At 44.0% G+C, this 16493-nt stretch overlaps 1 protein-coding gene across 2 annotated transcripts in view; it reads left to right on the forward strand.

Annotated features, from left to right (window-relative positions):
• The first annotated feature begins 619 nt into the window (after positions 1-619).
• The window catches only part of mcf2l2 (MCF.2 cell line derived transforming sequence-like 2), a 109883-nt gene continuing 94009 nt past the window's right edge, over positions 620-16493 (forward strand). Inside the window, exon 1 of one of the 2 annotated variants that reach the window (XM_030433062.1) lies at positions 620-1705. In XM_030433062.1, the coding sequence (XP_030288922.1) occupies positions 1627-1705 (79 nt within the window). In that variant the 5' untranslated portion in view covers positions 620-1626. Of the gene's footprint in view, positions 1706-14694; positions 14948-16493 lie in introns of those variants that run through there. The other variant, XM_030433065.1, reaches the window with a different exon arrangement.

Genomic DNA, 16493 nt, shown 5'->3' on the forward strand with positions numbered 1-16493 from the left:
ATGCTCTGCTTTGTCTGCCAGCTGCTGTTTCTGTTGTTTGAAAGCCTTCACTCGGGCCTGTAATTGGCTGGCAGGAGGAGGCTGAGTGCAGATGCCTCTGGGCTAATGGTTTCGTCTCCCAGGCAATCTCCCCACAGTCCCAGGAGCCACAGCCTCACGGAAAGATGCAAATGCACTGCCTGGCATTGTTTGCGTTAATGAAAATGTGGAGCAGGATCTGTGAATGAACCCGGGCAGCCATAACAAGAATGACAAATGATGGGGTGGAGGCTATTGATTTGTTTTGTTTGAGCCCTCATGAGATAATGACGGTGGAATAAGAGGAGGATGTTGCTTTATAAGTGACTCAAAAACAAACGATGCTGATATAAAAATGATTTCAGTGGTTATTTCCCTCCACCTTCAAATCTAATAATATCTAATATTGCAGTCTGAGTCAGTGGATGCTCCTCTCGCTCCAGTCCACGCAGAGCTCGGCTCCAGGCACCAGGATTTTGCTCATGGACCTATTAACCCCCACGCGTCCATCCATCCCCCCCTCCTCTCTGTCTCTGTGCCTCTCCCTCCCTCTCTCCACCCTGGAGGCAGGTATAACAGCCCTGTGATTCGTTTTTCTCTCATTGTGACTCAGCTCCTTTATTAGAGCAAACAGAGCATCATCAAAGCAGCAGCAGCAGCAGCAGCAGCAGCAGTGCTTCCCCACCCAGAGCTCCTCACTGGACTCACACAGGATTTACATGCTCATCTATTACTTCTTCTCTTTTTGGAAGCATCCTTTGTATTTTTTCTAGCTTTGGCATGGCTTGAACATTTGTTGGGAGTGTGATTTTCCCTTTTTTCTCTTTCTGGGAGGATTATTATTGACTTGAAGGCTTGTTCTTACTTCGTGGATCAGTTTCAGCATCATGAAGAGGACTGAATGACTGTCGGTCTGCTGACGATTTGTTGACTATACAGATTATTGCAACCTATTTGTCTTATTTTGAGTCTCTGATTTGTTCTCTGACAGACACACTGGATCTTTTCTTCAATGATTACTGATGCCTACAGTTTTTTTTGTTTGATGACAAACTAATCATCTCTTTTGTTCACTGGCTGACTGACAGGCTACTGAGTTTATTGGCTGAAATTAATTTGCTAGTTTGTTCAGTAAACACCAGCTGGCTGCTTTTTTATTTTTTATTTTTTTTTAATTCACTGACTGGCTGAATGATCTACCTGCCGTCATACTCCCTGACTGGCAGTCTTGGTTAGTTCACCTGTGCCTGCCTGACAAAACTGTTCATTTTATTTTATTTATATATTACTATTTTGCTGACTGGCTGGGAGTGGCTTCACATTGTCATCCTCAGGCTTTGTGATTGTTTGGATTTGGACAGAAGAGGCTGGATATAAGAAGAAAAAAAAACAAGAAATAAAGAAACAATAAGCAGCAAAAAAAAGGAAAGAAAGGGGTGAAAAAAGAAGAAAAAAAAGCTCAGGGGAGAAAATTGGATTACGGAGCCATCGGACGGGAGATTGTGGCGGACGGAAGGGTGAGGAGAGGAGGCGTGGCAGCGGAGGGAGAGAGAGAGAGAGAGCGGCGAGAGAGAAGGGGAGGAGAGTGGATGCGACCCACACCCTGAGATGCTGTGCTGGCTGAGAGAAGACGAGATGTCGGTCCAGGAGCTGCTACAGAGGGTGCAGTGTGTCATCACTCATGTCGGTAAGTCGTTTATATTTGTCCTCCTGTTTTTTTCCCCTCCTCATCTTTCTCTTCATATTTCACACTTTCAGTTGGAACGAGGCGAGCTGGTCTCCTCTGTGGAAACATGTCCAAGAGAGCTGGCTTCTCTTCTTGTTAGCTGCATGGTGGAAGCTGTGTTGTAAGGTTGTTTTATCTTTCTTTTTTTTTTCTGGGCATCCTGGTTGAAAATGTGAATTGAGGGAATCTCCATCCTCTCATCAGGACCACTCGGTGCAGGGGGGATGCAGAGGGATGCTCTGCACATGGGCAGAAGAGAAACTGTGTCATTAGGCTACAGTCATTGAGTTTGAGCAATGTGGGGTTTTCTATGGTTGCCAGCACACTAAATTATATAGTATCTGGCATCGTGTCGCTGTTTAGTCCATCAGGTGACTCTCTACATGCAGATTCATTGTTAGGATCTTAGATTTGCTTGTGTTCATGTTTGATTCATAATTTGCAGAGGAGATGATTTTCTGTGTTTTATTTTGAAAGATTTAAAAGCTGCACAGTTGCAGTACAACATGCAGAACATTTAGTCTTTCATTCTTTCAATTTTCTATCCTTTATCACCCTTTATTTCCTTTTTTCACCATCTCCTTCCCTCTCTGCTCGTTTTTTCCTTTCCTAGTCACGTCTCTCCATTTCCCCCCTTTCCCTCCTTTCCCATCCCACTGCATCTCCACCATTTCCCTTTCCCTTTCGTTCAACCTTCTCTTCATCTCCCCTTCCATCCCCTCTCTTCCACATCCTCTCCTCCTTCCATCCTTTTCCCCCCGTCCTATATCTTTCCCATTCTGCGTCCGGGTTACATCCCCGCCTGTTGGGGAAGTAGGTTAATGTGCCACGCTGGAGACTATGGCACTGCTTCCTCCATCGCTGCACTTCCTGCATCGCTCAGAAGCAGGGGAGCGATGGGTAGAGGGGACGGAGGAGAGCGTAACTATGGAAACTGTGCTAGCTTCTGAGCTAGCTCCTGCCAAGTGAGAGTTGATGTATTGGGAGCCAGGCTCACAGGGGATGCTGCTGACAGTGTTTGCAGCTGCCTGGAGGTGTCGATTAGAATAGTTTCTCATCTTTCGTTGTTGTTGTCAACCTTCCTTGTCTCCCATTGCTTATATTCCCAATGCCTAACCATTAGAGAATCATATTTACATCGAGCTAACATAACATAAACTGCAATGCACATAGTGGAGCCCCTAGATGGAGCTACACATACTGTAAAACTGCATATTATTCATATTGCGTTCATGCTATATATCGGTCCATCGGGTCCAGTTTCTGCATTTTTATCCTTTTATTAGTATTTAAGTATCTTAATGAGCATCTAACTACACATTTTACTTGTGTATATGACAGTTAAAACCCCTCGAATCTTGGTTATATTATATCATCTTCATCAGCAGTTATCATGGAATTGGAGGTGTTCACATCTCATTTTACTTTTTCCATGACAAGTTTTTTCCTGACCGTGAGAACAGCAGTCATCTCAACAGAAACTTAATATAGAGAAGGTGTTCTTGTTGGTCTTTTCTTTGAAATGTTCCCTCACCCCAAACCCTCATAATAGCTAAACAGAAAAGGAGTCTAAGTGCTGCAAAATTTTTTAAAATAGAATAATTTGAACCTCTGCACATCCACGACTAATGCCAATGTGCAGACGACAATCATGTGATAAAATGTGATGTGACTGAAATCCCAACGAGTGCCAGTAAATGAACGTAGCAGCGAAGTAGTTTCATCCAAATCACCTCTTAAACTCTTAAACCCTGCTCCTTAAATTATGAAAAACAATTATACTACCCGAAAACATCCCATAAACACTACATTAGACCTGTCTGTCCCAACTCCTGAAGGAAATATGCTACTTTGCTTTCTTTCTGAGAGTCAGATGACAAGACTGATAGCTACAGGTTGTCAAAAGGTTAAAGTAAAATCACAAATTTAGCATGTTTTATATTACTTGTGTAGTCCATAAAAATGTATAAGAAACCTTTTGTACAAAGTTAGCTAACCAGCTACTGGAGCCAGCTTCTTATTCAAGCCACTCACATGAGTGGTATCGATCTCCTAACAGAAAGAAAAAGAAATTAATCAAAAATCTAATAATTCATCAAATTATTAATACTCTGTGTTTCTCACACTTTCTACCCTGTGTAACATAAGGCTCTCCCAGTATGAGCATTAGGCTCGTACTGACGTCAAGTCACATCTGCTTACTGTTTTGCACCGTTTGCTGATAATGTCAGAGGTGGTGAGAAAGCTTCAGCTGCCTTGTTTAACATCGCAGCAGCCACTCGATGCTCACTGCATCATTTTACCTCCACTTACTGTCACTCTAGGCATTTTAAATCACCTCTTACTATTTCAGTTTAGGTATTTTCAATCATCAGTTACATGTAGTATTTTGATTGCATAATATATTCATAAATGAACTAGTTTCATTTTCAAAAAATTGCCTATTTCTGGGATCCCTGCATAAACCACTAAAGGGAGCTCATGATCCACCAGTGGTACGAACACCTTAGTTAGAGAATAGTTGCTCTAAAGCTGAAGTCATGCAATGTTTTTTTTATGGCTGCACCATTCAAACAACTGGACATATTATATTAATGCATAATTTTAGACGTAATTTTCCACTGAAAAGAACTTTAAAATAATCTTCTGTCAGTGCTGAGGAGGTTATTAACACACCATTCTCTCTTCTGTCCCCGTTAAGTAGCTTTAATGTTTGATAATGTATCTTATTCCACACTTTCTGACAGGGTCATATATTTTATGATCAGCTTATTACAACCCTGCACTGAAGCTATATGACACCAAGTGAAATACTCACACTCCTGGTTGGTTCAAGTCAAACACGTCCCTAAACCAACACAGTTAATCAGAAACCTGGGTTTATGTTCAGATGTATGTGTACAGGGTTTCCTCTACGTAGCTCATGCGTCGTCTCTTTCTGTTTCCTCTACCTACTCTCCCTCTCATCAGCAGTGTTGTTCCTTCACCAGCAGGGAGCTCACTCGTTCCTGCTGGCTGCAGGACCACAGCGCAGCTTCAAGCAGTGATGACCACTAACTACAAATGCGCGCCATGATCCTGGACTTCCTCCTCCCTTTTTATTGATTTTAAAGCGATGGCAGCTCATCCTCTTTGCTCTCATTTCCTTGTGCATCCATTTTGAAGGCAGTCAGCAAACAGCCCGTCGTGTGATCGTCAAGTCGGCCCGTCGTTAGTGTCACGTGGGCAGTGGAGGAGGTGCAAAAGGCTCAAATGATGGGACATAATTGATCTAGGTTGACCTTTCTATGCTGTATGACTGTCACATCGCATGGTCATCTGATGCTCCTTTGTAACCACTGAGTTCAGCTAATTAACCAGCTCTTGTGAGTCTCAGTCAGCTGCGACCTCCTGACCCCAAAAAACCCCAAACAGAAACAAAACAGAAACGACCCAACATGAATTTTTCATAGATAGATAGATAGATAGATAGATAGTGGGCGGGACTGTGCAGCTCGGGGGGATCCAGGCTGTGGAGGGCTTTAATTTCTTATATATTTATGGTTTTGCTGTAAAATCTCTACAGAAACATACTTTCTCTTTGATAAACGTATATTACAGGAAATCTGTCCTCCCATCAGTATCATCATTATGACAACAACACTTTACTCCACCACCTCCACACATCCACACCTACACAAACGCCCCCCGTTTGTCATTGCCCATAGACCATGCAACTGCATGACTCACAGCGAAACCCCCTATTGGTGCCTGATGACATCACAGCAATTTACCGTAACGCCTGCCTTCCCCTCATGCATAATTCATCGACGCGCGCAGGGTGCTTTATGGATGCCCGGTCTTAAAATGGCTCCTCCTGTCCCACCGAGGCGTGCTGTCAGGATGATTAGTGCTGCGGCCTGCAGATAAGAGATGCTGCTCGCACAGACAATCGTATTCTTGTTCGATTTAAAGCGCCCTCGAACCGAACACCCTGCCCCCGCTCGGTCTGCGAGCGCCTCTAAAACTGGTGGTGTATCAAAGGAGGGTGTGTTATAGGGTCCTCATGAGTGACCTTCAGAGTTTCCAGTGAAAAAGGTCAGACTGCAGAGGGGAGCAGGCTGCATGTTGCCGTGTTTTGTTGCTCCTGGCAACCTAGAGAGTAAAACCGGAGGACAATATCTCTTTGAGCGTGCAGGGAAATTCCTGTCCTTGAACGCAAAGTATAAATGTGGATAATTTTAGATGTAAGTCTGGTTTCTTGGAGACAGCCACAAGGTAGAGTGGACTGTAAGGGTTTAGTGCTTTGCTCTACAGGCATGTGAGTAAAGATTTAAAGCATAATTCCATCAAATTCTTATGATTTTGACATAATTCCTTTTGTTAATGATAACACTGCACTCACCAAATGATTTGATGAGATCTGGCAGCAGGTGAAACATGAGCAGTACCAAACTGAAAAACTTAAAGGGACAGTGTGTAATGATTTAAGTAATTTATTAACTCAAATCAACGTCTTCGTTCATAAGTAAGTCCTCATTGGTGTACAATTACCTCTGCCAACAATCTGACTCATCCTCCTGAGCGAAGAATTACCTATCTGAATATACATAGCACGGGCAAGCTCTATGGAGGCCGCCATGTCTTTCCGGTTTAAAAAAAACTATGGACTGCCGAGAGGGACACAAAGCACTACGTGGTACTACGTAGTAAGGCTAAACGCGTTTTTCGCTCAGAGCTAGCTTGACTGCTGAACTGAGAGGGAGCTCAGCGAAAGCGCTCGTCACCAACAATAACAGTAACTAACTACATCTTTACCTCATTACTTGAATCAGTAGAAATACTCGACGCTGTTGGGAAAGAGTCCATATTTTGAAAATGAGTTTCTTGTCCGTCAGGGCCACCGTAGCTTCCGGAACGTCTCCAGCGTCTTCAGAACGGGAGGGGTGAGCAAAGGAGTGTTGCAGTGTAGAACCTCACAGCTAGATGGCGCTAGATACTTGATATATTACACACTGTCCCTTTAAAACTCCTCCTTTTCACATGAGCACAGTCGAGCTGACACCTCACGTCATCCGAGGCCGCGGTGTGACTCCCATCAGCTCATCCTCCCACCTATAGCTGATTGAGCTATTGCTAACAGGAGCTGGTGGCTACAATGAGATTAAGCTCAGATTATTTGAATGCCTAATTGAAGTTTTCACCTTGAAGTCAGGAATGGTATTCATGCAGCACGAGATGGTGAAATTATTTTACTCCCTGCAAATTAAATAAATACCAGAGTTATCCTTCGACCTGTTTGGAATTTGAGAAGCATGAAGAGTTTGCAAGGATTAACCTGGTTATTTTCTGTTTACAGACTAGCGAGATGAATGAAATAACACACCCGACCAAACACAGGAATGTCAGCGTCAGAGTCCCTCAGTCTAAGAGGATTAGCATGACAACCACTACTGATTGGCTGTGGATGGAATTACTGGGGCAAAATCTTAAAGGGGTGACTTTTGAGATGTTTTTTCTTTGCATATTTCAAGGAAAAGTAGTTATACGTTGCTAAGTTGTTGTGTTACATATGAGAGCATGTTAACAACTGTGAGAAAGAGGCAGAGTTGGGGGGCACAGAGTGGAGGGAGGGAGGACAACAGAGCGAGATAAAAGATGAACATGTTTGGGTAATGACTACAACATGTTGGCCACAAAGGCTTCAAGTTCTAAACATATTTTTCCCAGATGTGTGGAAGCTGTTGTTGACAGGACAGTGCAGCAGTGTGTGTGTGTGTGTGTGTGTGTGTGTGTACTGTACTGGATAATGGTAGTTTTCTGCTCTGCTGTATTGTTGGTGGGATCACACAGCAGCAGTAGCTCGGGCTACATGCCCAGTTTTTTTCTTGTCCATGGAAGGAAAAAAGGAGCTACAGGACACTGACGAGCTAAAAGTGACTACATGTTCGGTCTCAGTCACACGGAGGTGAAGATGTTGTGGCCTGGAACAAAGAAAAGGTGAAGTACTTGTGTCCCTGCACACAGCGAGGTTAGGAATGGGAAGGTCAGAGGCTGCAGCTCGGACGGATGGTTTCCTTTGTTAAATGCGGTTTCCTTCCTGCACACTTCATGGTCCGGTGGTGACATCATGATTTATCAATTGCGCTTTGAACATGGTTATATTTAATGATACAGCGACTGAAACCTCAGTGTTTACAAGACAAAATGATGAGGGTTAAATATGTGAAGTCCAACCGGGGGGGGTAGTATCTGACGTTCAGGTCAGTGGGTTCATAACAATCAAGTGGATCATTCACTTTAGCAACGGTTTCTGTTTGGTTCTGAACAGATACAATAGAACTAAACCTGGCAACGTCATCGTGACAATAAGACTGAGACGTGTTGCAAAAGCACAAATCACCATCTTTACATTAAAGTTGTGAAAGGAAACAGCATGTTGAAGATATAATGTGTCTTTAAAAACAACTACAGCTTTTTTTTATTGAGCCTGTTTTTATTTTGGTGAGTTGTGTCCTTGTTTGCAACGATATTCAAACCCAGGAGAGAGTCTGCAGGCTCTATCTTACGCTCCACTCAAAGCACGATTGCTAGTTTCAGACCGGTTGTTGTCATTTTAACGCCCAGCGCCCACCTGTGCACCCCTGAGTGTGTCGGTCTCACAGTGAGGTGTGGTCAGGCGCACTGATGGCAAATTGCTATCTTGAGTAAGACGGTGAAAGAGACTAAACACATCTTGACTTCATCTGTAAACATCTGTGTCTGAGGAACATCAGGAGGATTTCTTTATGGGCAGTTTTGGGTGTTTAATGGCGTTCACCACCAGCAGAGCGGATCTTTTGTGTTTATTCCCATTACTCATGCAGTTGTTTATTTGCCCCCAAACAGCCAGATTACTTTACAGAGTTCTCTCTTTTCTTTTTACCCTCTCCTCTCTGTCATGTGATGTTTGTTAAGTAACGTACTTGATCGCTGCTGCAGTCAGGTTGATAAACAGGAGTGAAGATAAATCCACCTTACAATCCCAAAAATGGAGATGCTTGTATGATATGTGACATAAATAGTTGAAAAGTAATCGCTGCACTCTCTCTTTAAAATGTTAAACATGTGGTATATGTTTACCTTACAGCTGTCAGGATTTTCTCACCATCAACAACTACTGTAAGCTCAAGCACCCTCTGATAGCTGCTCGGGGGTTTGTGGTATTACCCAGAGTCCCCAGCAGCCTCCATCCTTTGTTGTCATGACGTCAGAGCTGCATTCTCTCTGCTTCCTCTTCCTGTCTCTGATACAGCGCTGGCGGAGAGGGGCGGGTCACCATATCCTTTGGAAAAGCGTTTCTCTTGCCGCCTGTCAGCTGGACTGAGGCCAGATCTGCTCACAACAACACGGCTTAACAATGGAACAGATTCGCTCGGGCCACGAGAGAACTTTGATTTCACGGGTCTGGCCTCATTTTCTCACTGCGCAGATTTTCTAAGAGGGTCATTCCTGAGCAGATCAAGTGGGCCAAGGTCAAGTGAGCTGGTGGCCGACCCAGTGTTGATGTAGAGTAGCTGACTGACGAGGCTGCAGACTGAGATCGCTGAAGGAAGAAGGAAAACTCCAAAATGGACGAAAATGTCGATGCTGACTCTTGCAGACATGGACAGATCTCGAAGGAAACAAGAACATACCTTGTTCATCACTGCTGGACAAAATGACACATCTGAGCGTCAGTGTCTTCCAGACTTCATAAAAATGATTAATTTGGAAATTACTTGATCTACCAGCACACGTTGGTTAAAGTTTGGTTAAAGCACAATACCTCCTCGGCTCGGGTTCAGAAGGACTTGGTCAGAGTGCAAACAGACAACTTTCCAACCTTTAATGGTTTTGAAGTTGTATTGTTGGTGCCAGAAAAATGCAAAGACTCATTTATCTTCCCTGTCTTTCATCAGTTAATGCTCCAATTATATCTAAACATGAATATCTGAGAAGCTAGTGGGAAACCTGAGTGTGTGTTTGGTTGCTTTTGAACTTGAACCCAGTGACCCTGTGCTGTACGGCATGCGTGCCTGAGTTTGTGTGCATACATGTGTGATGTGTGTGTGACGGACCACAATGAATCACTTCCACAGTCCTGTCGGGCCGGTTTGCTTAATAAGAACCTGTGGACTGTTCAGAGCTCATTACACGCTGTGCTGCAGATTCAGCTGACTGCAGAGGTGGAAAGAATGATGACATCCGTTGAATTCATAAAGTAGAGCAGTAAAGTCATGATACTTTGTGCTTGTGCTTGTAAAGCTGAGAAGGTTTATCCAGACTAGTAAGTAGCTCATAATGTAATGTATTTTATTTTTCAGTTAAATATGTGATATGTAAGAATTGGACAGCTTGAATTCATCCTGACAAACAGGCAGAATATCACCAGAGTAACTGCTTACTGTGGCTTCCTGTTCTCTTTTTATCCATGATGGTAGCTACTGTTAGCTTGTTAGCTCAGTTAGCTGCTCAGATAGCCAGACTGCCAGAGGAGAAAGAGGTTTTCAGGCCCAGTGATCGCTGTTAAGCATGATAACTTCAGCAGATATCTCTTCAGCACAATACAGAGAAGCCTTTGATTTACCGTAAATTCCGGACTATAGAATGTACCTGAATATAAGCCGCACCACCTCATTTTTAAGTAAAAAAAAATGTGTACATATAAAGGCCGCACTTGTCTATAAGCTGCAGGTGTCCACGTCTGCTCTCTGTGTGTTCAACCAGTCTTCAAGAACGTTTTCAAGTTCGGGCCATCTGCTTTAATTACCTCTGAAAGCTTTTGTCGTCTTTTTGCTTTGAGTCAGTTCTTCACGCTGCCGTCTCCAACGTCTCTCAAGCTTAAGTGCAGCAGCTCTATTTCCTTTTTTGACAGCCAGATCGATTGCCTTTAACTTAAAAGCTGCATCATATGCATTTCTTCGTGTGTTTTCCATGATTAAGGTGTGTGCATGATGCGCAAAATGACTGTTCAAAACACCAACTAGTGTCTTCCTCGGCGCATTATCTCTTCCACTTGTCTGCCTAGCTCTTGCGCTTCCTGCTAGAGCGGCCCCTGGAGGCCGTTAGCCTGTAAAATTCTATAGATTAGCCGCATCATATTATAGGCCGCAGGGGTCAAAGCGTGGGAAAAAAATAGCGGCTTATAGTCCGGAATTTACGGTAATTTAAAATGGTTATTTTTGTTGTTTTAAACTAAAATACCTGCAGATGAAGTCACTTAAAACCTGCTGTTCCTCGGTGAGGCCGTGACGGAACCGTGGCTGGATCCCCCCAATGTAGCAGTGAACATGGGGCCGAATCTTAATGTCTTCAACAACATGTGTGGAAACCAGTTGCAACGATTTATCTCTCCACCAGTCAGAGCAGTGATGATGGAAGCTAATTCTATACCCTGAAAACTGATAACCTAAACTTGATACCAGTCAGTCTGCATGAAAACACAACAAGTGGCCAAAAAGCAACGTGCAGGACGCAGCCAGAATGTCAAAATTGCAACTATATGATATTAAAATAACTAAAATATTTAAGGTCCTGAGGTTTGGACGCCTACAGATGTTTTCCTATCAGTACTCAGTGTAACTGTGCTGCTCCCAGGTGGATCAGAGGTTTTGTCGTAGAGGTATTTTTTGGGGTGGAGATATATTAAAAGCAGCTTGTTCAAAAAATAAAACTGTGGCTTAGCAGAAAGCAGAAAACACCAGCTGCTCCCAGTAGCTGTGGGACTGCTGGGAATGTTTTGTTCATCAATTATTCAAAGTGCTGAAGGTAGCATATGAAACACGCAATCGACTCGTTATACTCACTCACTCACGTCCTCGTGTTCCTCCTGTGGGTCATGACTTTAAAACGTTTGGCCTGGATCACCATTTTATATCTGCGGTGTCCTTTTACTGGTTGAAACTGGAGGAGTTTATTCCATGTGAGGTAAAGCCAAGGCCTGCAGTGATGTAACCCATGATGTAATGAAGCCTCCTCCCTGCAGCTGATTATTACAGCACACACTTGTGGATAGATAAGGAGACTGATTTCTAACTGAGCTGAGTCAGGCTCCATCTGCTGATGACCCGGTCCGTCCCAAGCGTTTGGGTTTTCCACAGGTCTGTTGTGTTGGATCCTTTCAAACCCGACTATTCACAGCAAACATTGACATTGTGGGATTAAAACCCACCGCCTTCAGTTCGACCTCCGAATAAAGTGGTGACTGCTCGTGTTTTCTCGCCCTGTCAGACAGGAGCCCTTTTTAGATAGAAAAGGCGGCACATTTGCTCCAAGGTAAGGACAGCAATGTGCCACCTTATCTTTCTAAAACAGAGGTGTAATATTCCTCCTTTTCCAAAAGCTGCCTCTGAGGTAGGCGTAAACATGTGATGTGACGTGAAGCACGAAGTTGGGCTGTGAACAGTGACCATGAATTTGTCTTCAAAATAAGAGCTTTACATTGCACCCCATTGGAGTTTAGAAATGGGTTCTTAGTGGGGGCTTTTAATTTGAAAGTAGCGACCGTTCCTAGCTTGCCGACACAACAACAAGTGGACAACGAAGACAGCTACAGAGACCGAGGAGACGCTAGCATCTCCTGGATCTCAGCCGCTGTCCAGTTGCTCATCTTGACGTCCGTGGATGAAGTGATGGACTGACTGCTGTGATCAGCTGTTTCCTGGTTTAAAAACTCCCCGGCTGTGGGTCGCACAACAGTGCAGGTCATTGACACCTCCACCCACCTCACGCAGAGGCCGGCACATTGCCACCTCGTTTTTAGATAGCAGGCGAGGCGGAAATAAGTGTACCCTCCTAGGGGGAAAATCGGCGGACCAAAACAGACCCCCAATTTGCCGCCCTCTGTCTAAAACCGCGGACCGAGCCGCCAAAAGGACGGGCAGATTGGCGGCTTGCTGCCCTGTCTAAAAACAGCTTGTGTTTGCAGGGATGTCTCCATGTTCCAGATCAGAAGCAGGTCTGGGGAGGGAACTCTGCGACTCCCCTCCAGTTAGTTAAAACTGAAGAAGCCTTTTGGATGAGAGGTGAAACGTCTTCACGAAACAGAAAACACATCCCGATGACTACGATACAGCACTTAGATTTACCTGAATGGATGATGGATAGTAGTCTGTCTTCTGTCTCTCACTTCATCTGCTCTTCTGCTTGCGTCATCTGCTGTTATTCTCAGACAACACAGAAGGAATCAGGTTCATGTTTACTCACTGTCAACAGAACCTGCAAAATGAGATGTAACTTGAGGAAATCAATGGACAGTGCAGTGACAAGAAACCAAAATACACATCGATTGAACAGCAGCTGTGTCTAGACTTCCACCGACTGAGCTGAGAGTAAATTGATGAGTGTGGACTGGATGTGTGTAGTAGTTTTTGTAGCATGACTAAATATACAACCTTACAACAGCTTTTAAATAGACTACAGTAAGAGGATTAACTGGAGGCATGGGAAGATCAGATGGACGGCGTCTGATCGTGTGATTGAATCTCTGTTCTGGAAGTCTGCATCCATTACACTTCAGCTGCAGGCAGCGCAACACACTCAGGGCACTTGAACAACAAAGCCAATGTCGAGCGGTGATTTATTGGAGAAAAAGTTCTATTTTTGACGCCCAGGCCTCTGACGCATGTTTGTTTCAGGAGCATGGGAGAGGAGGAAGAGGTGGATGAGGAGGGGGGACAGCTGAGGGAGGCCTAGGTTGGAACCTCCCTGGAACTGTGAAACCACACTCAGGAAACCCAGATTTTAAAAAAAGGCGCAAATGAAACTGATTTTAAACACAAAATACCGAGAACTGAGGTCAAGAAGAGGAAGAAAAAAAAGGGAATTCACTCAGAATATGTCTTTGTGGTTACCCAGAGCAAGAGGAAGCTTCTTTATGATGTAGTTGCAGATGTCTTGCAGATGAAAACACTCTGATAATTCACATCCATGAGAAACCTGTGGAAGAACATGTATTTCAAGTATACCAGTCCAGACTCGAAGCATTTAACAGACCATCTGAGGGTCCGGCTTTGTCCTCTGCGACACTGAAAAACATATTATAAAGAGGCAGAAATCTCCATGTCGGTCAGAGGTTGGGGTTGGTCGAGTGGATTGTTCACCTGAAGTTCATGCAGGTGATGAGAGTTTGCAGGTCCGACGCCGCTGCTGCTCTCACGTGCAGCTGACGAAACAGATCCACTTTAATTTTAATAATTACAGCTGTCTTCACTGACTATGGAACAGCTTTTGCTTTCCCAAAACGTATTGTTTCTATGGCTGAAACTATTTTTACAGTCACTGGGCTGAACATGCACAGCAGAGACTCTGACTGGCTGATACTGCTGCACTGCTTCCACTCAGATAGTCCTCATACGGAAAGAGGATGTCAGCTAAAAAGTCTCAACAGGTCTCAACCGGGACGGAAGGTCAGGTCAAAGAAGCAGCGGACTTTCACCCAGGAGAGCACTAGAGATAGTCAGTGTTCAGACCCTCACCAGACTGATACGCAGGTCCCTGGTACGCTGCAATGTTGATGCTATTTTTAGGAGTGACTGGCAATCAGCCCCTTAACTTATCATCATGATAAAAAGATCAGAAGGTGAAGGTAAAGAAGGGCTGATAGGTGGAGAGATGAAGCGGAAAGACAGTGAAATGCAAGCGGAGGTGATGCTCCAAGAGAAAACAAACAAACAGCGAACCAACTGTGGTTTTTACGTCTGACCTCATGACTTCTGTATCTCTCTATCGCTCCCTTAAGAGCATGTAACAAAAGAGAGAACCATCTTTGAGGGGGAGCATAGAAGAAAGAGGAGGAGGGGGAGGAAAGGTGGGAGTAAACAGGGAAGGATGCCGAGGGGAAGGGAAGTCCCTGCTGCCTGATGGGAGTATTGTGTAAAAACTGAGCTGCTCAGCTGGTCACAAGGCTGCCAGGAGAGGCTCAGACCCCTGCTCTGGTGAAAACACACACACACACACACACACACACACACACACACACACACATTCCCCTCTCACTCTCTGCGTTGCTCTCTTACACACCAAAAGAGGAGGGCTTGTTCTGGAGTGTTGAGGGAGGACCGGACCGCCGCGTCACTGGACCTGTACGTTATGTTGCTGCGGACGCCGGACTGGGCGATGGTTTAGCCGCGTGGCTCGGACCCTCCTGTCTGCCTGGATTTTCACAGAGCTAGAACAGCAGCAGCAGCATGGGATCAGTGATGTGTAAGTAAAGAGCGTGTTGGCGGTTTGTACAGTGTTACAGGTGTGTGTGTGTGTGTGTGTGTGGAGCGTGCTGACGACTCACTCAGTAACTCGTAGATGTCTTACGGAGGGTCAGCACCTGTTTGCTTGGTGCCACTTGGACATGATGGGGGACTGGACTCCTTAAATATTCAACAAAACAGACGCACAGTGTGAAGAATGTTTCAGGATCCGGCACACGTTTGAAACAAGCTGGGACAGGTGAACAGCTGGACTGGTAACAGGAGAGAGCGTCAGGATTTGGTGTGCGAGGAGCATCCTCGAACGTGTCGGTTGGGGCGAGGTCCACCACTCTGTGAGACACATGTTTGTATAAAGGATGTTACAACACGGGCTGAGGAACACTGAGCACATCTGCTTAATCAAATCGTAGCTTCCAATGTTTCACACAGTGTCCAAACTCTCTGGGACTGAGGTCATTATCTACAAGAGCAACATCTTGATATAAGTGTCAGCAGTATGGACGTGTGATGTTTCCACTCATTTTAACAATGTGTGATGTGCAAAAGGAAATACTGACACTCCTAAGGACTCGACTGTTTGTATCAGTGTGGACAACGTTCAGCTGGACGTTCTTGGCTTCACACATACTGATGTCTGAACATCATTTCAAATACAGAAACATCTGCTAAATAACACGTGTAATGATCTAATGTGAAACAAAGAGAATTAGGCCCCACTGCTCCGGTTTAGATGATCTTTCATTATGAGAAGATGCAACACTTATTTATTTTGTTGCCATTGACAAATAGCAAAGGGAGTCCAGGTAACTAGGCGACATCACACACAATCAATTGCACGAGTCATTTTTGATATCGGCACCCAAGTTTGTACTTTTTCTTTCTTTCTTTCTTTCTTTCTCTGACACTCCAATACAGAGTATCTTAGAACAAATCTCACTTTAACGGCTCTATTTGTGTGAGGTTGCAGTCGGTGTGCGTTGCCGTGTAAATCTGGAAGATATGTCAGCTGCATGTTTGGTATTTTTGTGACCAGGTTCGCTGGTGGTGAGCCTGGTGGATACTTGGATACGTCAGAGCCACATCCACAGCTGTCAGCTCTGACAGTTTGTGAATCCTGTTTGATAAGTTTGTTTCCCTCAGAGGAAATATATATTGTTGATCTTTAGATTTGTTTATGTGTTTAACAGTTGGATACATGTTTCTGGACATGTTGAAGATCCTCCTGTCACCATGTTTTCGTTGTGATCCACATAATTAAATTCTGCTTTACTTTCATAACTAAAACACTTGTACCTAATACAGTGACTTTTCATTTCTATAGCGACTATTTTAATTACATGTACATTTTATAACTTATTCTGTTACATGAGTTCGATGTAAAGAGTCACTGCAGCGCATTTTTGTTTCTATATTGAGTCAATGTGTGTAAATTAAATTTAAAATTATTAAATTATTTATTTAAAATTAAACTTAGTCTAAAATTAAAATAAAATAATTAAATTAAATAGATACAAACATGAACCTGTGCTTATTCAGTTTTAACA

Source organism: Sparus aurata, chromosome 11 (assembly GCF_900880675.1).
Source record: "Sparus aurata chromosome 11, fSpaAur1.1, whole genome shotgun sequence".
In the NCBI taxonomy this organism is placed as follows: Eukaryota; Metazoa; Chordata; class Actinopteri; order Spariformes; family Sparidae; genus Sparus; species Sparus aurata.